Source organism: Silene latifolia, unplaced genomic scaffold, assembly GCF_048544455.1.
Source record: "Silene latifolia isolate original U9 population unplaced genomic scaffold, ASM4854445v1 scaffold_355, whole genome shotgun sequence".
Taxonomy (NCBI): Eukaryota; Viridiplantae; Streptophyta; class Magnoliopsida; order Caryophyllales; family Caryophyllaceae; genus Silene; species Silene latifolia.
The window spans coordinates 19,625-44,273 of NW_027413285.1; the positions used below are offsets into that span (position 1 = coordinate 19,625).

At 36.6% G+C, this 24,649-nt stretch overlaps 1 protein-coding gene across 4 annotated transcripts in view; it reads left to right on the forward strand.

The window, feature by feature from the left end:
- The first annotated feature begins 1,554 nt into the window (after positions 1-1,554).
- The window catches only part of LOC141639360 (uncharacterized), a 92,149-nt gene continuing 69,054 nt past the window's right edge, over positions 1,555-24,649 (forward strand). The window contains exons 1-3 of one of the 4 annotated variants that reach the window (XM_074448506.1): positions 1,555-1,709; positions 6,233-6,299; positions 7,931-8,105. In XM_074448506.1, coding sequence (XP_074304607.1) covers positions 7,956-8,105 — 150 coding nt within the window. In that variant the 5' untranslated portion in view covers positions 1,555-1,709; positions 6,233-6,299; positions 7,931-7,955. Of the gene's footprint in view, positions 1,710-5,113; positions 5,531-6,232; positions 6,300-6,443; positions 7,463-7,930; positions 8,106-24,649 lie in introns of those variants that run through there. The other 3 variants (XM_074448505.1, XM_074448507.1, XM_074448510.1) reach the window with 3 other exon arrangements.

The window sequence follows — 24,649 nt, forward strand, 5'->3', positions numbered from 1 at the left end:
ATGCTATTTTTGGAAAGGAGTTCCAAATCCCACAAGATGGAGCCATTTTTGGAAGGTGTTCCAATGAAGAGGCAATGAACCAAGAAGTTGGTTTCCGAATTTGTAATACTCTAGTTAATTTTATTAACTAGGCGGCCATACTAGGATTATTTATTTGCTTGCTTGCTTTTATTTGCTGCTCATGCCAAAATTGTCACACGTACACATGCATTTTATTTTTACGATTGTCGATTCATGGTTATTTACATTCGCCGACTTAGTTCACTTATAGGGAATTTATAACTAAATTGACAAGATCTCTCACATTTTTAAAAAATAATTGAGATTAGCCTTATCAACTAGTAACACCTATGAATTCCGTGTTCATTAGGGCAACCACAACGTGGACTTTTTTTTTTACATCGGGTAAGTAGAGTGATGGGATCACATGCGAAAATTGGGTTGGACTCAACGGGATAAGAGTTGTTCCGGGACTAGGGGTGGATTTAGTTGAAATCCGTCAACCGAGAGTTCTAAGGGAAGAATTAGTCAAACGTTGACTTACCGTTATTTTACATAAAGGTGGCATAACATGTTCATTTGATTTTGACTTGGTTTTGACCGAGCTTTGCATGGTTAGTTGAATATATGTATAATATTCATGGTTTGATTTCACCTCTTCAGGTGGATACGTAGGCAGTCCTTTCTTACACAAGAAGGATACAACCACTCCCATAGAAAAGAAGGTAGTTCACAACGGTAAAGTCTTTGATTTTATTCGAAATTTCAACTTTTAATGTGGAAAAACTCAAAATTTATACTCGTAGTATTTAAATAACAACCAAATATTAAAGTTGTTTGCACTAATGTTATCCGTCTATCGCTTTTAGTAAGGACCAATCATATTAATAGCTAAATTGCACTATCAAACCCATGATTAATGTAACACAAATTAAGGCGGAAGCAATACTGTACTACTCCGTAATCATTTGCATTGATTTTTTGTTTTCATATGATTTTTGCTAGTATTTGAATTTGAATTAGTTTTTCGTCTTTTAAAATAATTTTACCTGACTTTATAGTAATAGGTTCAGTCATATACTCATATGTAAATTTTGATTTTTTTTATCTTTATACAAACCTATCCTATTTAAAACTCATTTAAATAATTAATATACATTTGATTTAATTTATGATTTTTTATTCATACAAACTCATCCTATTTCAAACTTATTTAAATACTCCCTCTGTCCCTGTCATTTGTTGTCATTTTCTATATTGGGGTGTCTCAGTGAATTGTTATCCTTTATATTTTAAGAATGAACTTGAAGAACAATTTGAGGAACCAAGGGAGTAATTGATATACCTTTAATTTATTTCCTAATCTTATATCTTATATCTTATATCTTATACGGAGTATCTTATATCTTATACGAGTATCTTATTCTTATAAAAAAAGAGGATATCGTTGTGACAATACTTTAAGCGTGCTTGTGTCCTCGACTGACGTCATTAATTACACTTTTGCCATTACGTCTTCACTTTTTGCTTTCTTTACTCTTGAATCCTACCTCTCTCACTCCTAAAAGCCACTCTTGCTTTCTACTTTTGTTTCCCCATTTTCCCCATTTGCTGCTTGCAGCTTACTCCTCTCGATCTCACAAGGGTTTCTACACTTGAATACTTTCACAATGAAGATGAGTGCAGCTGCTTTCGGGGGCAACATGAAGGTATTCACTTTTACGATTCAATTCAAAGTTTTCATCTTTATAATACTACTTTTGTGCATCTTCTCATAATCAATTTCAATTCTTTTTTGGGTTTATTTTAAGCATACTTGAATCGTATCGTTTTCATTGATTGGAATCAGTTTCAGTTTCACAAACCCTATAGTTTGATTTCTCAATTGAAATGATGAAATGGTTCGTAGATTGAGATTGGTAGGTTGTTAATTTATTGTTTCAACTTTGTAAAATATTGGGTTTGTGTTATAATATTTTGCCCTCGTTGTTTTTGTTGTTGGATATTCGGGGTTTCGGTCGATGCACTCCAGGTGTTTGTGAAAATGCCCCCGATAGGTGTTCTTTGAAAATAGAGTGGCTCATTTTGTTGGGTAGAAAACTATGAACCATATTGATGGGAAGTTTGCGAGTGACTAAACCATATTGATGGATTTTAATTTAGGAATTGGGGTAGATGTGTTTGAATGGTAATATTTCTTCGTTGTACCTCAGGCTCCAGTTTTACTACCTGAACTAGGTTTTCTTATTCACTTCTGTTTGTTGTTTTTTTGTTTGTTATTTCTGTAACTCAAAGCTTATTGATTTCAGCTACAGCCTATAGCCATGTAGGTTTCCAAAGCTGCTTCCCTCATACATTAGTTTCACTCAAACTTATCTTTGTCATTCTTCATTGTTACTACTTGTGAATTATCACAGTGTCATTTTTTCGCATCATGAAACTTAAGTCAGTCAGTCATTAGATGTAATTTTTATTTGGGTTATTTGGAAATAATCTCCCTGTTTCTACTTTTGTTTCCCGCGTCATTAAAAAAAAGAGGATACCAGCGTGACACCATTTTCAGTATACTTGTATCCTCCGCTGAAGTCACTATTTACGCTTCTGCCATTCCGTGTTTTATTTTGCTCTGTTTTTCTCTTAATCCTACCTCTCCCTCCTAGAAGCCATTGTGGTTTCATCTCCCTCTCTTCTGTCAATTTCTTCGCAGTTAGATCTTCTAATGTCACTACCTTTGCTTTATAAAGTTTGCCGTTTTTCGTTGCCGAAAACCTCCGCCCAACCACTTGTCTTTGTTGCTAAACTGTGAGTATTTACTTTTATATTTGAATTCCATATTTTGGTATTTACTTAAGTCCATTGATGCCCCCTTAGCATGGTGCATAGTGAGGTGAATTCGTTACCGAGCGTAAAGTTTTAATTTTTTTTACCGCCTGTTTGCTGAGGTTCTGGGATGCTTAAATTTCGGAACGGCCGGATGTAATCCGACAAAGTATTGAATGCCTTTGACATCGTTGCGACTTGTACTTCGTTCAATTCCTTTTATCATTCACCAAGTGTTTGATTAATTGTCCAAACTAAAATCGCATTGCTCTTTTTTCCTATTTCTGGTCTCCTCTACTTTTCCACGCTTTCTTTAATATTTAATTTTTACGTAAATGGATGTATTATAGGGTATGTATTGGTTTGGAGTTTCAACGAACAACTTTTGTTTGCATTGGCATACTTTACTGCATATTACTTTGGTTCGCTATATTAACGAGATAGATCGACTACTTGGTTTACTCAATTCCACCATACACTAATTATCCCTTAGAAAATTGGCAATGCAGTTCAGCTTTTGCCGTTTCGATTAGGTTAGTCTGCTTGCTTGCCTGATAGCTGGATTATGTGCAAAACATGTAATGTTTGATTTTGAGTAATTGTCTGCTTAATATAGGAAACGTAACGCTACATTCTGAAAGTTTTATAGAGACAATTGTTGGCACTGGATTATTTACGCTCACAATTTTTTCTGAGAAAGATTTGTTTAAATTTTGCTGATTTTATGGAGTTCTCCCAACTAAAACTTTGTTGCTTTTCTTAAAGACAGTACAAAATAGTCAAACTAATAATTGTGATCTTTTTATTTTTGTATGATTATTATGATCATGAAACCTTGGGAGTTGGGAGCAGTAAATGGTAATTTAGGTACATATCCATTATATGTATATGTGTGCATTTGTTGAAGATATTGAGCATTCAGAGACAAATGAGGAGATATTTTGGGTTTTATTTTTTGGACACTTATATTGATACCTTTGCTTAAATATGTGTTTATAGTACTTGGAGCTGATGATAATAGTAGAGGAGGAACAATTTCTCTATATTCGTTGTTGTGTCGACACGCTCGCGTCAGGCCGCTCCATCAGCACCTCTGATGTTGTGGCGTTGTATAATAACAAGAATGACGTGGTTATTCCCCAACAAACAACTCTTGGTCCAATCTTAAATCAACTCAGTATCATTCTTAGTATGAATAATAGATTGCTTTTTTTTTTTGTCGATTTTCAGTATCTTTGACGAACCATCTCGTATGGACCTATCTTACAACTCTTTCACAAATGGATATCAATTTGGTGCTATCACAAATTAAGTTTTGGAAGGACACATAAGAGTCATTATTGTGAATGGTTTTATATGTGGATGTTTTTTTGCGTTTTCAGATGCCATGCTTCTGAATTTTTGATTGCGGTTAAACATGGTAGAAATAAAGATATGTGCTCCACAGTCAGCATCCGACTTTTCTCACTTGCTGCGTCAATTGTAGCTAATTTTAAAATTCAAATTATTATTTTACCGTGTATAAATAAAATAAGCTCCTCAATTTTTCGTATCAAATGTTAATATTTCCTTACATCGTTTAATGACTTAAACAACGTTAGTATAAGCAACCGCAAACAGCACGCTGCAAGTAAGAAAATGAAAACACCGCGTGCGGCGCACGCGCATTTCCGCCTAGTAAAAGTAAAAGCAAGTAGGGATATTCTACGGTGTACCCTTGTGGTTTTTGGTTTTCTACATTGTACCCCTTCTTTTTTTATATTCTATGGTGTACCCCTAAACTCTATACATTAGTCTATATCATAACCTTATTTATTGTCTTTGCTAACTTAGTTTCTTAAATGACCTATTAAATCATCGATTTATCATTCCAATTACTCGATAACCTACTCAATTACTTATTAGTTCGTCGAATTACTCATTAGCCCACGAAATAGTATACGAAACTAACTAAAAGTTCAAAAAATCTCCATTATAATGTCATGACTCATAACATATGTTTTTAATAGTAGTTGGTGCTTATTAAAAGTGATTTATGATGTTTCTCATATAGAATGGTGATACAACATTAATAAGTCAGAATAAAGGTCAAAGTATCGTCGTTTGATAGTGATAAAGTTAATGGAGAGTTAAACGAGGTTATGATGGAGAAAAACTAAGAAGTTTAGGGGTACAATATAGAATTTAAAAAAAGGAGGGGTATACAATAGAAAACCGAAAAACTCAGGGGTACACCATAGAATATCCCAAGTAATAATAACACTACTTAGACGGATATATATCCATTGTTCAGTCAATTCCTTCTGTCATACGCTTTCCCTGCCTCTCACTCACCTCAAACGTCATCCATCCTCTCGGCTCCTCCACTTCTCTCATCCATCTTCTCTAAACAATCTCAAACAATTTCAATCAATTCCTCTCTTAAAACAAAAATATCCGTAATTTCAAGTTTTCAACCCCAACAAACACTCAACCCAAACTCCCTCAAGCCTTAACCCTAACCCTAACCCTAACTTCATCAATGTCAACCCTAATTACTGAGTACCTGCTATTCTGCTCAAGGCAGTATTTTTTTTTTAATTATCACACCGAAGCTTGAATTGGAAAAGGAAGAAAAGAAATAGATCAGCCAACAATCGCGAGAGTCGCTAAAGCAGTTACACCGCCATCGTCTTTGCTGTGGATTCTTTACCTTTTTGCGTCACTGTTGGTATATTATTACTTACTTTTTTAACCGGGTCTTCTTTATTTTGGGTTTCAATTGTTTTGATAAGGTAGATTGGTATAGTATTTTATGATTTTAGTGATGGGTTCTTCTGGAAATTGTTTATGATTGGTTTTATTTTGATAAAATTTCTTGGTAGTTTATTTTGTGAACAAATTTGATCAAACTAAATTTCACTTTAGTTCTAAGCTTTGACCTCGACGACAATGGTTATCTTGTTTAATTAACTAAAGTGCTAAGGCAAGCTTGATCATTTACTTTAGCATTGTTTTCGCCTGAAAACACGATCATTGGCAGTGAAATCCTGACACCTCAACTTTTTAGTGCCTAAAACTCAAAGCCTATGATCTTTACCCCAGTTGTTGATGAGATGCTTCCATTCCGTTTAATACCTCAACTTGTCGGGAATAAGTCACTTAATTTTGTGAAAATAATTGTTTGATAGTTCAACTTTTAGTAACCATAGTTGTGATTTAATCATGGCAAGTTAAAGTACCCAAACAATTCCTGGGTTTTTCCCCCCAATTTTGTCAACCTATTTGGGTTTGTTTTGTTCGTTTTTTGATTTTGGAATTTCGAGGTTTTAATTGCATATCATAATTTAAATTTTATTTTGTTGATACCTTGCTTCATCCTTGCGTTATGTTAGTGGATTAGTGATAATTATTTTTGTATCGGAATTGTCAGGTTTAACTTTGAAATAACGAGTGTTTGTCACAAGTCGGAAAATCCTTACCCTTTTCTGGGCTTTCAGGTATATCCTTCTTCCTTAACTCTTTAAACTCATCATTATTTTTGGGTTTCTCAGGTTGTTCTAATGCTGTATAATTATTGTTATAATTGTTGTATTTTCAGTTTTCTTGGTTTGAACCATAAGTTTCAAAATTAACTTAAACCCTTTTACTAACATTTATGTTTTGAAGATTTTTTTAATATTTCGATTATATGTGAACGTTATTAAGATTTGGCTTGAATTCGAAATTGTGTCGAGTGAATTTTTGTTGGGATATTATTAGATTAGAACTATTGTTTTGGAAGGAGAGCAGTGATGGGGAGGAATATGGTGTGTGAAGTGAGAAGATGACAAACAATGATCTTTAATTTATGAGTGGATGCACCCTAACCCTTGAATCTCTCAGCTACTCTTCAGGCCTTCAATCCTAGGCCTTTGTTCCTTCTCTAGCTACCACGAAAAACACCGGAAAAACCATTTCAATTGCTAACCATGCTCTTGTTGTTACAATACGATGTTGGGCTGATGTAATAGATATAAAACATTACATTGATAAACATAAATATAGTAATGATCATAGTACTAGCCATTCAACTAGGTATCTCTTAACTGAAAATGTTGCAAAACATTACAGTACACCCATGAGGGATTATATTTTAGTACTCATGTGTTTGGTTGTAAGGGGAGAAGTACATATAGGATCGAAATGAGGCGTTTTGAGTCAATGATGGATGTTGCGGAGGGAAGATTAGGAAACATTTCTCACTAGATGTTGAAGAGAAAGGAAAACTAGGCTGGAAAGGAACACATGAATGCAGAGGAGACCTATTGTAATGATGTTAGTCAGAAGCAGTTGAGTACTAGGCATTGCAGGAATGATGATTCCTTTGTTTAGACGCTGCTTGTAACCATCTAATTTCTTGTTTGTCAGTCATAAGAGTAATTTAATCTAAGACACTTTACCTAGAGATTAAAAGTGCAAATTGAGCTACTTTTCTATATAGTTGCTTAGTCGAAGTACTTGTTTTCATGATGCTAATGGTTATTTACAGTTGACAATGGTAATTTACAAATAATTTCTTGGTAGAAAAGAAATAGATCAGCCAACAATCGCGAGAGTCGCTAAAGCAGTTACACCGCCATCGTCTTTGCTGTGGATTCTTTACCTTTTTGCGTCACTGTTGGTATATTATTACTTACTTTTTTAACCGGGTCTTCTTTATTTTGGGTTTCAATTGTTTTGATAAGGTAGATTGGTATAGTATTTCATGATTTTAATGATGGGTTCTTCTGGAAATTGTTTATGATTGGTTTTATTTTGATAAAATTTCTTGGTAGTTTATTTTGTAAACGCAAGTTTGATCAAACTAAATTTCACTCAAGTTCGACGACAATGGTTAGCTTGTTTAATCAACTAAAGTGCTAAGACAAGCTTGATCATTTAGTTTAGCATTGTTTTCGCTCAAATTCGACGACAATGGAAAATGTAAAATATTTTTTTGCCCCTATGTTTTCTACTGTTTATTTAAACTTTATAAGTTTATGGACAATTTTGCCTAATGAGAGCACTCCAAATAGAATTTTCTGGATTTCTTTTATCTATTTAGCCTATTTACTTTACCACTAGTCATTTTCCCCATTTACTTTACAAGTATAAGCCATTTTTGCCCATTTCCAATGGATTCGAGAGGAGAAAAACGAGGGGTCAAGCGCGATCGGAGCATGTCATCGAGGAGCGATCGGAGCGTGTCATCGGGGAGCTATCGGAGCGTATCATCGAGTGCTAGTAGCTCCACCCTGACTCCTCCTAAAGCCAAAAAAATCAAGGTACGTTTTGAAAATTAACTCGATGTAGGTTTGTTTTTTGATGGTATTTGAGGAAAGCACTAATTTATTAAATTAACAAAACAACTGCTCTATAAGATCTACAAATAAATAAATTTTCTCCTGGCAAAGATGATGCAACACTGAGAGAGACTGGTCAGTTCCCCAATTTTGATTTATGTTGATCAAACTGTACAACTCAAAATTAAGCTCAATTTAAAATTTGCTAAATAAGTACTCCATCTAGGAATTAGGAATTTGAAACTTGTAAATCTAACTCTACACTGCAAATTTGCCACACGTTATACAGTTAACTAGTTTAAACCCGTGCAAAGTTGCACGGGCATACATAAACAAATATATAGATGAGAGCTTAAGTGATTATCTAAACTTGGCTGGGAAAATAAATTTTGACACAATTTGCTTTATTATTTCACCCATTTGATAATAGCTCACTGACCTACATCGTCTTTCTAAGAGACGACTTTAACCCTGTTTGCTTTGATCTCGTTTCAATGCATCTTAAAATGCACTACTATCCTTAGTGAGAAAAATGATTGGATGTATAGAAGAACCATTTGTTTCTAAACAATTAAGGAACTTAAAAAAAAAAAGTCCCACATGCCCACATCATTATATGTACCCCGCTGATTCAAAGAAAACTAGTTAGTATGAGTGTACTGTCTTTATTTCATTTATATTATCACAATTATATCGTAGGGCGTTTCAAGAGAAAAAATAAACTATTAAGATAACAACTTACTTATTGACGGTCAATTAGGGCAATTTTATCATAATGCGAGAGCAGCTATAGAGTACTGAATTAGGTTCAAAAATATTGGATGTTGTCTTGTCCTCCTAAAATTTAAAAATAATACTCCGTAATTAATTAGGATAAATTGAGAGGAAATAAAGCTTCCTTCATACTTAAGCCTAATACTCCGTGTATAATATGGTGTATAAAATTTAGCCTAGGTCAAATAACGACATTGACGCAGGTACTACAACTGGTTTATGAAGCATAGGTTGAAGAACATAGGCTGCACCACAGCAAACAAAAAGTAAGTCTTTTGTAAGACAACTCTACACATATATTTCGTATAACATATCTACTCACCAAGAAGTCATGATCGAAATTAGTGGGAAAAATAGTTATTAGACTAACCTATTTTTACAATACACTTGCTTGTATAAGGCCGCCTTGCCTAAATACATATTGGAAGTGAATAGATGCGTCAATTGGGCATGGATGAGCGCAATATAATGCATAAAAGAGCCGCATCATACCTTCTTCTGAACTCTTGTACAGGTAGAATTACTGCCAGTCAGGGTCAGCAACATCCACTGTTCCAAATCTGCAATAATACGAGTACTGAAAACACATCCATGAAAGAGGTGAGCATGAGATTCACTCCCCTGCTCACACAGGACACAGCTACTAGTCTCACATACCCCAATTCTAAAAAGCTTCTCTCCTGTGTTAAGGACTTCATGTTTAATAAGCCATCCCACAAAAGCATGTTTGGGAAGACACCAACTATCCCATACCTCCTGATGCCACTGGACAGGTGGGTGCACTCCCTGTGGTAAACCTGAACTGACTGAGTACCCTTTTGGATCTGCAATCCAGTGAGTACCCTGATAACCTGCAGCCATAAGATCCTGCAGCCATAAGATCCTTGACCTTACATATGTTCCTCTAGTTCCAATTAGAATCTAGAGGAGGTTGATAAGCATGCCAGTCCTGCGCATGTATGTAAATATGGTCCACCCATTGAACCTAAAGTCTATCTGGCTTAGTATAAACCCAATGCACCAATTTGCCAACAGTGGCCTTATTCCACACCCCAACCTCTTTATGCCTAATCCACCACATTGTTTGCTCATACACACCTTCTGCCAGGCAACCAAAGGAGACCTATTGTATTCAACTCCCCCATCCCAAAGAAATTGATAATTTCTGCAAACTGCTTCTATCTTTTTAATGACCATCTTTGGAATCAAAAAAATGGAGGCCTAGTAGTTGTGAAGAGTATTGAACACAGAATTGATCAATGTCAATCTCTCAGCATAGCTAAGCTTCCTTGCACCAATCTCTCTGATTTTAGTCACAATCTTATCCACCAACACATTACAGTCATGAATAGTGAGTGTACTGGCCTGAATAGGGACTCCCGAATATTTCAAAGGAAGGTCCCCCTCATGGAATCCAGAGACCTGAATAATATCAGTTCTGACTTCATTAGACACCCCTTTAAATACCACCTCTGACTTAGCTGCATTGACTTTCAAACCTGAGCTAGCAACGATAGTAGCAAAGGCTCTCAATAAAAGCATAATTGACCTCACATCCCCTTTGCAAAACATCAAGAGGTCATCAGCAAAGAGTAGATGAGTCAATCTCAGTCCCCCACATTGAGGATGAAACATGAAGAACCACTTATGAGTTGAATAATCCAGCACCCTAGATGAGTCAATCTCAGTCCCCCTCTTCCCAGCAAAATAACCAAAATGAGCCCCATTCAAGCATAAGGTGAATGAGGTAGTTGTCACACACGTCATCAACAACTTCCTAAACTTAGATGGGAAGCATTTGATCCGCAAATCTCCACTCAATAGTATCATATGCTTTTTGCAAGTCCATTTTGAACAGGCACCTTGGAGACACATTAGCCCTATTGTACATTCTGACTAGGTCTTGACAAATTAGAATATTTTCAAGGATGCTCCTTCCTTGGACAAAGGCCCCTTGGTTCCTACTGATCACATCAGGAAGGACCAGTGCAGTCGATTGCACAACAGTTTTGAAATAACTTTGTAGATCACATTACAACACGCAGAAATAACTTTGTAGACCACATTACAACACGCAATTGGCCTAAAGTGTTTGACACTAGTAGTTCTGTCAATTTTTGGAATAAGGGTGATAGCTGTAGCATTAATTTGAGTCAAAAGCTTCCCAGTCTCAAAAAAATTTATCATTGCTTCACATACCTCAGCCCCCACTGTCTCCCAAGCATCTTTGTAAAACTGGCTTGTATATCCATTTGGGCCTGGAGATTTCTCTTTAGGTATGCTAAATAAGCTCTTCTCGACTTCCTCAACCAACAGTCACAGGTTTATTCAAAATATCACAATGGTCCTAATTGCAGCATTTACCAAGTCTTACCACCCTAACATTCACGGCCTCAGTATGAGTCTCAGTCCCAGTAATTCCATATAATATGCCAAGAATGCATCTTGAATTTGAGAACCTTCATTACAGAGTTGGCCATCTTTATCTTCAATCATAAGGACTTTATTTAACATAATTCTTCTCTTGTTAGCATTATGAAAATAAGTAGTGTTGATATCCCCTTCTAATGACCATTGAATTTTAGCTTTATGTGTTAGGAAACTCTCTCTGACCACAAAGTTCCCTGAGTTCATGAGTCAATTCCATCTCCTGTTGCATAAGCTTGACATCACCAGGATGATCAAGCAAATCTTTCTGAATTTGAACCAACAAAGAGCTAGTAATGTTTGTGTTATTCTCTATATCAGAGAAACAATGCTTATTGAGCTGTTTCAAAACTGGCTTCAAAGCTTTTAGTTTCTTAACCACCCTAAACATCTTAGTCCCCTCATACCTCCTTCTCCACATCAAACTTCAAACTAATACCAGCATACATTTGAAATCCTTAGAACAACTAAAATTCCAAATCATATACGGGGTAATTTAAGGTATGTCGTTCCTCAAACTTGGGCGTGAAAAGTGTTCGACACAAGTGTGTATTTAAAATAAAGTGACTTAGTGTCATTACGAATCTAAGGTCGAGTGCCTTGACCCGGATGCGACAACTCAGAGTCTCGAAGTAACATACTCCTTAATGAATGTATATGGCCACAATTTAAAAAATTGTGAATACAATAATAGGTGAAAATGATCACAAAAAATACTACTGTCAAATTTACCACACAGTACAGCCGTACGTGTACTAAAACAATCATGAATAACTGCAAATTCTGCCGAAAAAATAAATAAATTAATTTGATAAATTCAAAAATCAATAAATAAACATACCTTATCATATATGAGACTGATGGTCTCATGGTAACTTGGCAAGGCCTAAAGAGTCATGTGGCAACGTATTAAATAGATGAACAAATAAATGATTAACAGGAGGATACTCATGCTGTCATGGTGAGTTAACAGGATATTACATCACTTATTCAGCCATGCGACCAATCCACCATCATGATAACTTGAAATAGATGAACTAATTAATGATGAAATCTATTTATGAGTTAATGAAAGGCGTTTTTCTTGTTAATTCATTGGAGGAAGATGGAAGAGGGGACAATAAAGGAAGCGTCATAGTAATGTTCACGCATGAAGTAGAAGAGTCAATCCTCAGTACTCCCTTAGTACTCCTTTACTCCCTTAGTACTCCCTTACTCCCTGCTAATGATTATACGTAGTAGCTAAAGAGTCTAGCAACATATTAAATAGAAAAAAATGCTTTACAAAAAGAGTTTCCATTCGCGGGATTTTGATTTTGATAATGCAAGTATGCAAGGTGACATTTAGTCCATGTATACGTGGCATTTAGTAATGCAAGGTGGCATTTAGTCCATGTTTACGTAGCTTTTAATTGATATTTTAGTTTACCCTTTTAATAAGATTTTATAGATTAACTATTTTTTGTTTTAACTCCGAATTTTGAAAGCCTAAAACCTAACTTACAAGTGATTAAATTGTAATTTAATCGATTGTGGTTAAATCTGTTATTATCAGGTTCTATTATCGATGCATGCTGGAATATTTCTGTTTTGGTGAATTTTTCAATTTAGGCACGGTTCGTTTGGACTTATTCAAAGTTTCAGTTAGTTTAATTCAAATTTAGGTTTGTAATCGTGTATTGAAACTAAAAATAAAAAACTAAAAATAAAATGTCTTAATCGATTGTGATAAATTTTTAAAGTGATTTTGGTTTTTAATTGTGTTGTTTGGTCCTGTATTTGAGGTGTTTGGTTTTGATTCTATTTAATTTGTTACTTCGTATGATATGAGCCAAGTTACGTGACGTACTGATTCACACGAATTAAATCTTCGAATTACATTGAGTTATGGTGCTTGGTTATAACTTTTTTTTCATTCTGCCTGTATATTGATCAGCATCGTGTTCGGGAGCACTCCGAATTGCATCAGAAGAAGTGTAGACATAACTTCCCCGTGTTTTCAACCGAAAGTACAATGTTAAGCCTCGAATCAAAGTCATGTGAAATGTGTTCTACGGGCCGTTGTAAGAGAAGCACAAGCTGGGGTTCAGGTATGCGGATTTTGCCAGTCTTCCATCCCCCTATCAATAATGATACCCGACATGCCAATCACGTAACTAACTAAACTAATAACGAAAATCACACTATTGTAATCTTCATAGGATATACGTAGGGCGTTGATGTCATTGTGTAATGGCTGTTTAAAATAGTTCAGGTTAGAAGGGTTAAAGGTTTGAGGTAACTATGGTCCTAGAAAGAAAAGGAGAAAGTAATATTGGAAGTATATCTAAGTAATATTGGAGGTATATCTTTTATGTGTGTGTCCTAGTCACTTAATTTCTCTGTTTTCTTTGCTCCAGTTTACTCCTACTTCCCTGCTTTTCTTTTTTCTTCCTATCTTGTCTTGTTTTTTTGATCCAGGTTTATTTGTTATTTCATTTTCAGAAATGATGATCGGGTCCATGGAGTCCATTGTGAGGAGTGCCAAACAGCTAAGTGTTCTATTGCGCGAGGACAAGATTACTCTACGCCAAGCGATGCATGCTACAAATAAATTTAAAGATAACTACTTTCTACGTATTTTATGGTTGAAGATGACTGTTGAACACCAAATTAAGTATGTCCAAGGCTCCATCTAGGTTACTAGGTATAGTTTGTATGAGTAAGTACACTTCCTCAATGAGGATTTGAAGGATCGAACAATTTTTTTTCTTTCTTAGTTGTATGACTTCAGACTAGGGTTTGTTAAGCTTTTCGAATATTTTATGTGTCTGATAGGGTAAATTTCCGGCCCTGTTGGTGCCCTAGCGCTTGGGCAGGTTGTGACCCCATGCGGGGCTGCCATATATGGGTCCTACCGCTTCGGCAAATTCTGTGTGTTTGATAAGTTTTATGTTGTTCGGATAAAAGAACTTCATGTGAAATTAAAAGAAGTTGAGCTGTAATTAGATTAATTAGAGAAGTTGAGTTAATTTAATGATGTCCTTTTATAATAAGACAAATACATGGTGTACCTATTTACTTTGCCCGTACGTCAGCATTTCCATGCAGAAGTGATGCCGCCGTTGCTTTGGTTCCTTCCTCTTTCCTCCGTTCCTGAGATGGGAGAGAGGGGTTTACATTATAATAAGGGCCGCCGGGATTTAGATTGGCTTGACGGCCTACCAGGTGGGGCCTACGTGCTTTATCATGAGTTTGTACCAAAATGGCACTCCGTATAAAGATTTAAGGGGGTGTTTGGTTGACTCTCTTGGAATGGATTGGAATGGATTTGTTCCATTCCAATGTTTGGTTGAAGTCTTTTGGAATAGAGTTAGATACCTAATGGATTCTAACTCCATTCCATCCCCCTAGAATCTCATACCCAACTTCCACCCTTTTACAATTTTAAGATGAACCAAATAAGTTTATGAGGAAATGGATTTAGAACCCCATACCATTATGGATTCATATTCCAATCCATCCCATTCCATGCTATTGAACCAAACGCCCCCCAAGTAATTTTACCTCTGAATCTATTGCGACGGGTCGGACAGTACCATTTAGAGGCAATAGAGTAAAGCTATCAACAATTTTGATACTCTGCTATGTACCGACTCAGAAGTGATTTTTTTGGTATTTAAAAAACAACTAGTTTTATTACCCGTGAAAATCACGGGAATCTTCCAATTATGTGAGTACGTCAGCTCTTCAATCATTCGCCTAGACAATTGTGGAGATTGACGAAACTCTATCATCCTTTAGTCCTAAATCATTCTATGATAGATGTTTGTTGTCCTCCACCTTGTTACAATACAATACCATAAATGGTTTCAATGAACTTTTTTTTTTTTTTTGACAGCCGTAAAGATAAAAGATCCTAACTATCTAGGCATAGCCTTACAAGCAAGGCTCAAGGCTATGTGCAACATTATTTGCTGACCTTGGAACATAACTAAGAGAAATACAATGGAAAGAACCGCTAATAGCTAGGATGTCTTCAAGGATCTCTCTAGTCAGGTGATGAGCTTTCTCAATTCCTGCAAAAAAAAAGGCAACAAGAGGTAGACAGTCAAATGAGATTTCCACATGCTACCGTCTCTCCTCCCTAGCCCATAGGACTACTTCACGTAGTCCTAAAGCTTCCGCTTGAAGAGCTAATTCCGCTTTGATTGCCATACACTTCTCAATAATTTTCTGACCCGTTTCCGTGTATGCTATCCATCCTATGCTTACCTTCTCCCGCATCTTCCATCCTGCATCAACCATTACTCTAATACACTCACAGTTGTAATTTGAACCAACTGCATAGAAAGGTTTACTCTCCCTTAGCCACCTCCCCCTTTCATCCTCCATTTCTGTCATACTCTTATTCCTTTTCTCTCTTTCCTTATTGCATTCAAGCAATGCTTCATCCGCCTTACCAACCTCAAGGGCCCATGTAACGCCCCGTAATTTCGGACCGTTAATAAATTGCGGAAATAATTTATTAATCAAGTAAAATTTGATATTAATGTATTTAAAGTAAAAATAATTCAAAGAAATATAATTTTATTATATTTTGAAGAAAAGTATTTATTTTGATAGTTTCGAAATGTTTAAAAATAGTTTAAACCGTGTAAAAACTTTTTATTTCGAAATAAGGGCATATCGGGGGGAAAATGACAATTCTTTTGAAAATTGGGCAAACGATTTTGGAAATGGGTCGTATGAGTATTCAATTTTCTTGTAATCTCGTGTTTAAGAACTTTGGTCTTGTCGGAATTTGCGTTTGACAAGCGGTTCTAATTATTATCGAAACGAGCCAAAACCGACTCGTAAAATCCCGACTAAAACCCGCACCTTTCCTTTCCTTTCTCCCTTACCCGCGGCATCCCCCTTCCCCTTTCTTTTTTTTTTCTGATTTTTCCTTTTGTTCATCTTCTTCAACCTTCTAAACTATTCCAAAAGACCAAAACACCATTTTTATACTGATGGGGCATATTCTGCACCCGCTGACCGAGTCAACATATTGAGCAAGGTCAAAGATATCCACAACAAGTCAACAACTTGGATGGCCCCTAAGCGACGCATGACTGTCGGCTGTCTCTTGTGCCTCGCCACGGCACCCGACCAGTAGGAGGCACATATCCGCGAACTCATATCCAAGAACCCTCGGCGGCGAGTCAACAGGGCCCGCCGGCCTGCCATGGGTCCCTCGGTCGAGGGTAGAACAGACTTTCCACCTGCTCTGCCACTTGACCATTTGGCCACTACGTGACAAAAGGTGAAAGTCTATAAATACTCCTCAACTCTCATTGAGGAAATGATCCAATTGATCCACAATTTAACCTAAGAATCACTATTCATCTGGTAATATCTTCCTTATCTCTCTACAATACGTACTTTGCCAAGTAACACCAACTTACCTCTCTAAGTTACTGACTTGAGCGTCGGAGTGAGTTCGCTCGGCCCAAAGCCGAGCCCTCAGTTTGTTCATCGTTTCAGGAGACCGCAAGGAGGATTCAACCAAAGACGTCATTCTACAAGCACGGGTGGTAACCTATAACTGCTCTGGAATTACACCCGGAACATATACAAATTCAAGCCAAATTTCACCATAACTTCCTCATTTCTAGTCGGATTTTCACATAATTTATATTTCCGGAATCCTCTCTTCGAGATCTACAACCTGGTATAGTTTAATTTCAGTTTTCTTGAAGTTGTTTTAAGACGAATTTTGGCAAATTTCGGTATTTATACTTATTTATTGTGTTTTTATTGTTTATTTAGGTGAAGAATTGGAAGACGAGTTTGGGGACTCGTATATTGTCGAAGATAGCGGCTAGTTGCTTGTTAGGGTTTGGTTTTTAAGGTGCTAATTGCTCATTTTCTAGCTTAAGGTAACATATTTCGAGTTACTCGACGAATAATCGTCACATTCTTTGCTTTTTGTATGTTTTTGTGATTTTTGTTTGAGTAGTAACTTTTCACATGATAAAATGGGTTGCATGCATGTCTAATGCTTGTCTTTTGTTAGTTTAAGTTAACCATTTGTATATTATTGTTTAGAACAAATTTGGATGAGTAATTATTTTGATGGGACAAATCCGCGGGTTGGCTGGAACGTGTCAGTACCGGACCGAGACATTTTCCAATGTTTCCAAAAATATGACAGATTGAACGGCGTCGAAAAATTAGGTGGTTTAGCCACTTGAATCACTCAATTCGGAGTCCGTATGAGTATTTGGCGTCGTTTTACCGAAAAATTTATAGAAAAGTTACTATTCACAGACCCGCGGTACTGTTCACAGCAGTGAAACAGGCCCGTGACGGGCCGCGGCAGGCCCGTGCTTGGCCCGGGTTGGTCCGTCGCTTGTTTCGCGGTTTTTCATGCTTTGTTCATCATTTTAGGTTCATTAATGTTATAGTTAGAATAAGTATCATATGGTTAAACCTTTGAAATGAATAATGTTAGTAGTAAAGATAATGAGGTTGGTAAAATTATGCTCATATTGATAGTTATCACATGTTAGGATAGATTATAAAATGAAATTGTAATGAATAGGCTCAAAATGAATTTTATAGTAATAATTGTAATGTTTTGTTGATTGTCCTAAAATCGAGCCTTAGTCCCTTTGATCGATTCGATGTCGATCAATTGAGTGATTGGTCACCGCAATTTAACCCGCACTGTCGCAGATCGGGGTTGCGGGTAAAAATTCGGTTGGATGAAATTTTATATGAATTGGATAATCGGCCTTTTTCTTGTTTTGGGCCATTTATCAAGTTTTTAAGTTCACATGTATAGTTGGTTGAATTTAATAGCTTCTTATATTGTAGAAACGGCCCTAAATTCCCTGAAGCCTTTAATATTGTTAATATTGCTAGAAATGGTATTGGTATTAAATACTTTTTTGCAGGTTGTTGTGTTTGTCATAGATAGGTCTTTATAGTCTCTGACGAGTATATGTTCACTGCTTAATAGCCTTTGTGTTCATGACTAGTGGATTTATATCCAAGTTGGGGCATGACCTCGTTACTTATTTTGATAGTAAGTGGTCAGCTTAAGTACTAGCCAACCCTTTGGTGGACTCCTTAGGGTACTCACTTTGTTTTAGAAAAATTGTGGGTCTTGGGTGCGGTGGTGTGTATCCGCATGTCTAGGTCTCTTGTGATTTTAGGCTAGGGTTGTGTTGTGTCTTGGCCATGTTTTATTAATATTAACCGCTGAGCCAAGATACCGGTTCGATTACCTTCCCTACCTCGTGGTATAGACTCGAGTTACAAAGTGACTATTGACCGTACTAAGAACTTATGCCTGTCTTTGATATATTGCTCTTTCTTGTATGGTGATTTTATGAATTGTAATAGGTGAGATGTAAGCCGGTTACAATTGATAAAGTTTGGTTTACTATTTGTTATATGATTCACATGATAGTTTAGTTTGGTCAGTTTAGGGGTCATAGGTTAGAATACATGATAATTACATTGTTTATCATATTGTTTACATGTTATACTACATGTTACATTAAGTATGACGTTTCGTGGCTGGGAGGACTCGAAGTTACTCCCCATTGAATTGTGGCTTTCGTGTTTGTATAAAATGCGATTGACAGGTTGATGAATGCTTAGTTGGGGTTCACGGACGAGCTAGTGAGCAAGAGAACCTTGGACCTAGTTTGGCTATTTTTTGTAGTAAACCTTTTAACTTTTGGTTATGTATATATTTTGAAGGGACATATGTCTCCCTCTTTGATTTTGGTTTGTATCATTATATTTCTTATCGTTAGCTATGGCATGTAAATTAGTTTATTAGCTTTTGCAGGTTTTTGGCACTCTTAAGTTGGAGATGTTTGTGAATGGTTTAGGAAAATTTTTAAAAATTACAGGTTTTGTCTAGTTGAACCAATTACAAACATATCCTGTCAGTTTTTCCGTAGATTTTACGTGTTTAATTAACGCTAAATTTAAGGGTGTCACAGCCCATGTGTTTAAAAGAGTAGGTGGGTGGAATTTATCCTTTTTGAAAAGAATTATATTCCTTACACACCATATACACCATAATGTAGCCATAAATCTTATCAAACGAACATTTGCCTCCTCAAGCTTACCCAGGTACTTAACCCAATGTATTATCCATTTCCTAATGTCCATAAATTGATCATGTGTAACTCGAATACCTAGATCATTACAAGCCCAAAATCTCTTTGAAATCTCACAGTCCCTAAAGAGGTGTTCCATTGTCTCAGTTACAACTTGTCTCAACCGGAATACTTCTTCTTTCAAAATTGCGGGAGCCTATTCGTAATGATCCTCCAAATCAATATTTTCCACGTCGCCGGTCCCGGTAACTTCCATAATTTACTACTGAAAAAGGTCTTTTCCTCCAACCCTACTCTTGATCGATCCTTTTCCGAACCGTTCAGCTCCATAAAATTTGAAAAAACAATTCCATAACCACTTTTCACATTATACTCTCTCGTGCTACTGTGCGGCCAAAAGATAGTATCATCCCTTCGGGACATACAAACTGGCATTGCCAGGATTTTACTTGCGGTCTCCTCCGAGAATAATCCTCGTACCTTGTCCTCATTCCATCTCCCCCTATCTTCCGCCTCCCCTTCAATAAACAGATCCCTCACCTTAAGGTTTCAAATGTTATCCATGTCAATTGAAAGATTATCATTACCAGCCTCCGCGTACTCCCCTTCCACCCATTTACTAGTCCACACATTTAACTTTGACGAAATTCCGGGTTTCCATCCCATGTGTTTTTGGATTAGATTTAGGCCATATAACACACTTCTGGATCCCCAAGAATAGCCCGATTTGTTCCTAATAGATCCTTCATCACCTAGGTCAGCTTCGCCCAGTGACAGTTTCCTGAACACGCGGCTAAAATAAGAGTCTTGCCCTGAAGAAATCCTTCATCCATGTTTAGCCAGCATGGCGTGGTTCAAGCATTCAAGCATTCACATATTTATGATGATTAAATATACCGAGTAATATTTATTTTCAAATTTAATAAATAGATTTAATCTATAAATATTTTTAAAAGGCTAGACATTAAACGCCACGTAGACAAATGTGACATGGCAACAATTAATTGTGACGTGGCAAAATATAGTCCACGTGGAAATACTAGCATAGTAGTATACATGAAAAAAAAATTATCAATTCCACGTTTAAAAGTTACTCTCATAATTAATGGTAAAAAACTAAATTTAGATAATTTTAGTTTCATAGGATAATTTTTAAATCAATCTCATGCAAAGTGGATTTAATATTAATAATAATAATAATAATAATAATAATAATAATAATAATAATAATAATAATAATAATAATAATAATAATCTATAAATATAATTAAAAAGTAAGTCAAATTATCAACCATCAACTATATGTCTTATTTTAATTTCATAAGATAATTTATAAACCACTCTCATGCAAACCTTTTGTTAGAAATCTATATCTCATTACTAAACATATTCATATATGTTTCAAATTTAATTTAGTCATAATATTAATTAGATCTTATGCATGCAAACATAAGTAAATATAGTGAAGAAATCATCATTCTTACATTGGAAATTTCGGATTATTGGGCACCAACAAGATCTTCTTCTTGTTAGTTCTTGAGCATTCCAAATAATGGATGAACTAAGATTCAAGTATAGAATCTCTCCCAAAAGTGAATACCCAAGGAATACTCATAATAACTAATATTATTTTGATCTAGTAATAATATTAATCATACTTAAATTTGACACAAAAATTGTAATTTTGCTCTTGAAAAATCGGTTCAAGAGGAAGTGATTATGTGAGTTTATTTCTCTAGAATTTTCACAAAAATTTATTTCTTGCATTCCTTTTGAACTTCCCCTTACTCTTAGTGCTTATGTTAAGCACATCCTTTGGTGGGTTCACATTTAACCCCATGTCCCTCTCGGCTTGCACAAGTAACTTGTGCAATTCTTCAAGAGACACATCCTTGTCTTGCATGTTAAAATTCACCCGGAATTGGACATATGCTTTGACTTTGGACAAGGAGTGTAGAATCCTATCTACGATGAGTTCTTTGGGGATTTCAACCTTTTGAATTTTCAAGGTCTCGACAAGCTCCATAAGTTTGAGCACATGAGGGCTAACCTTTTGGCCCTCTTTGAAGTCGAGATCAAAGAATGCCGCGGCCGCCTCATATTGGACGATCCGCGGAGTTTGTGAAAACATTGTCACAAGCTTCGAGTAAATCTCATTAGCATTGCCCATTTTAAAGGCTCTCCTTTGGATATCCGCCTCCATTGCAAATATCAAGACGTTTTTCATTGCGGCGGACTCCTTTTGGTAAGCCTCATATGCTTCCCTAGTGGCGGCGGTCGACCTAGAAGTAGGTTCGGATGGAGAGGCCTCGGTAAGGTAACGAAGCTTGTCGTCACCTTGGGCGGCTAATTTGAGTTGGGCATCCCAATCGGAGAAATTTGACCCATTCTTTTCAAGTTTACATCGATCCATGAAGGATCGGAGCCATGATGTATTAGCGAGAGGTGTGGCGTTAGGAGTTGGTGTTGCCATTTGTTATGAGAAAAAGAAGTGGTCTACAAAACAAAATAGAAGGAGTAAAACAAATGTCGTTTTAACAATAATACTCGTAAAAAATTATAATTTAAACAAGTTTTATGCATTTTTCTAGTGACCTCTACCCAACTAGATAAATGATTCCAAGACCCAAATTCATATTGACTTAGGCACGGTGGAGCCGATTCATCCTTTATCAATATAACTTGGTGGATTAACGTTTAATCGATTCTGCTTTTAGAACTCTTGGTCGATAATATTACATTAACAATTATCTTTAGCCCAAAACACATCCGACAAGGGCACGGTGTGGCCGATACATCCCTTATCAAAAACTTTTGTTGAGTTCAATCCAAATTTCGAATAAATGTGTCCATGATCCAAACCCATATTAACTTAGGCACGGTGTGGCCGATTCATCCCTTATCAACATGAATTCGGTGGATAGACATTTATTGTGACACCCCCATACTCCAAGTGCCTTACCAGGACCACTCAGGTATAAGGATGCTACCATCTCGGTTACCCGAGGCATGATAATCATAAGACAATGAAGAAACATACTTTATTAAATAAGTTTTAGAGATTACATAACAAAACCAACTGTAAGCAAAATACAATTGTTCTCAAACTATAAACCAACCGAAAGGAACTGTCCTAACAAACACAGCGGAAGACTAAAGACTCGGATATGTGATGACTCCATCCCCTGACTAGATCCCACGCGTATCCAAGATATACCGCTAAGCAATCGCTCACCACCCCGAATGGATCACCACGTTTTTAAAACATTTAAACGGGGTCGTACTAATCACACAATTCAATATATATTAACAATAAGACAAAAGATGACTTAATCTGTCACACACACGCAATCACGCCAAATCCAACCATCTCAATCTCTCGATCGTCCTTTGGACCACCCCGCCAGATGGGGGACCGCCGTACCCACCAAATCCCCGCTCCACATAACAGTGAGCGATAACCCTGTCCATTAATGTGCACATCCCTTCTGTGGCGGGTTCCACAGAAGGCGAAACTAGGGCGTGAAGCCACTCCCGCAAGTGACTCCACTCAGCCGAGAACGCATCTCGAGAACCAGAGACAAACAATCAGCGATCACAATACAACATCAACAACCGTCTGAATCAATCAACAATATACAATCACAACCGCAGCCGTCACAATACAATTATTATATCAAACAATCAATCTCAACACATCAACAATCATCCCATTATGGGACTAATACTGAGTAGGAAATCCTACCTGGAAAGCAACACAATCATCAGACGATCTAGCAGCTGTCTCAAAACCTCTCCTTTACAAATCCTTCTCCTATCACATAATCACATAATCACAATCTAACCTTAACAACTCATAAAAACCCCCAAACCCAAAATTAGGGTTTAACGAAACTTGACGAAATACTATAAAATTGGTATACAGATCTTACCCTCGACGCAAGGATCACAAAGGTATAAAGAACGATGGAATCCGACCTCTCAAGCTCCGGGATTTGTCAACAATGCGATTAGGATTAAGAACATACTTGCCTTCTCTCTTAAACAGTAAATTAGGTTTTGCAAAGTGATTTAGAATAATGACGGTGAAGCTTAAATACCTTAATCGCATAATTAACAAAACCTGAGAAACTTCCTCAGAAACCGGCTACTCGATCGAGTACCCAAGGATACTCGATCGAGTACCCCCTACTCGATCGAGTGCCCCTGACTACTCGATCGAGTACCCAACAGTCGAAACTATTTTATTTCGCAACTTACCCTTACTCGACAGAGTAAGGCCTACTCGATAGAGTACCCCAAGACTCTTAAATACGGAGTATTACAGTCTTCCCTCCTTAAAAAGAACTTCGTCCCCGAAGTTCAACACATACATAAAAACAAACATACTAACTCGATCAAGACACAACAACGTGACTAAGAACTCAAAACAAAACTCCAACCCAAACATGAACTCGTAACACCAACTCCACTAACTATTCCTACCTCCACAACATGGCTCATGATATCGTATCAACTCCATTATATCTCTCTCAACACTAACTCCATACACTACCAAAATACTCATAACATCAAACGGAATGTTACATTCTACCACCCTTAAAAGGAACTTCGTCCCCGAAGTTTACTCACACTCATAAACATCCTCATCCAACTGTCAAGACTATCGAACTCATAACCATCATCATCCAACTGTCAACACTATCCAAATATTCTCACACTCCTAAACATCGAACTACTACCAGTACGGTCATGACCTTTAACAAGATTAACCACAACACGAATCAACCTTTTATTCGACATCAAGACTCGAACTTCCAAATATATTACCATATGCACACCCATCAAAATCTCTTTTATCACATCCTACTCCTCTTAAGATAAATGTTACGTCCTCGTAACTCACTAATACTAAATCCTAGATACATCTCATTACCCTCTTTACCACCACATGTGCAAGATAACCGTTTATAAACCAAACACTCACCATTCTTATATTCAAGGCTCCCATACATAAACATTTCTCATTCCTCAACTCATTCGGCATAGCACCTAACCTATACCATAAACTCGTAGCAAAATCACCATACTAACTCTCCATTATTACTGCAAAACAACATACCTCTCTATGTAAAGCACCTACCTCCCAAACGCATAACTCACGATCCCCACTCGTTACGTACACCCACACTAGATCCTCAAGTTCTTTCATTCATTACTGCA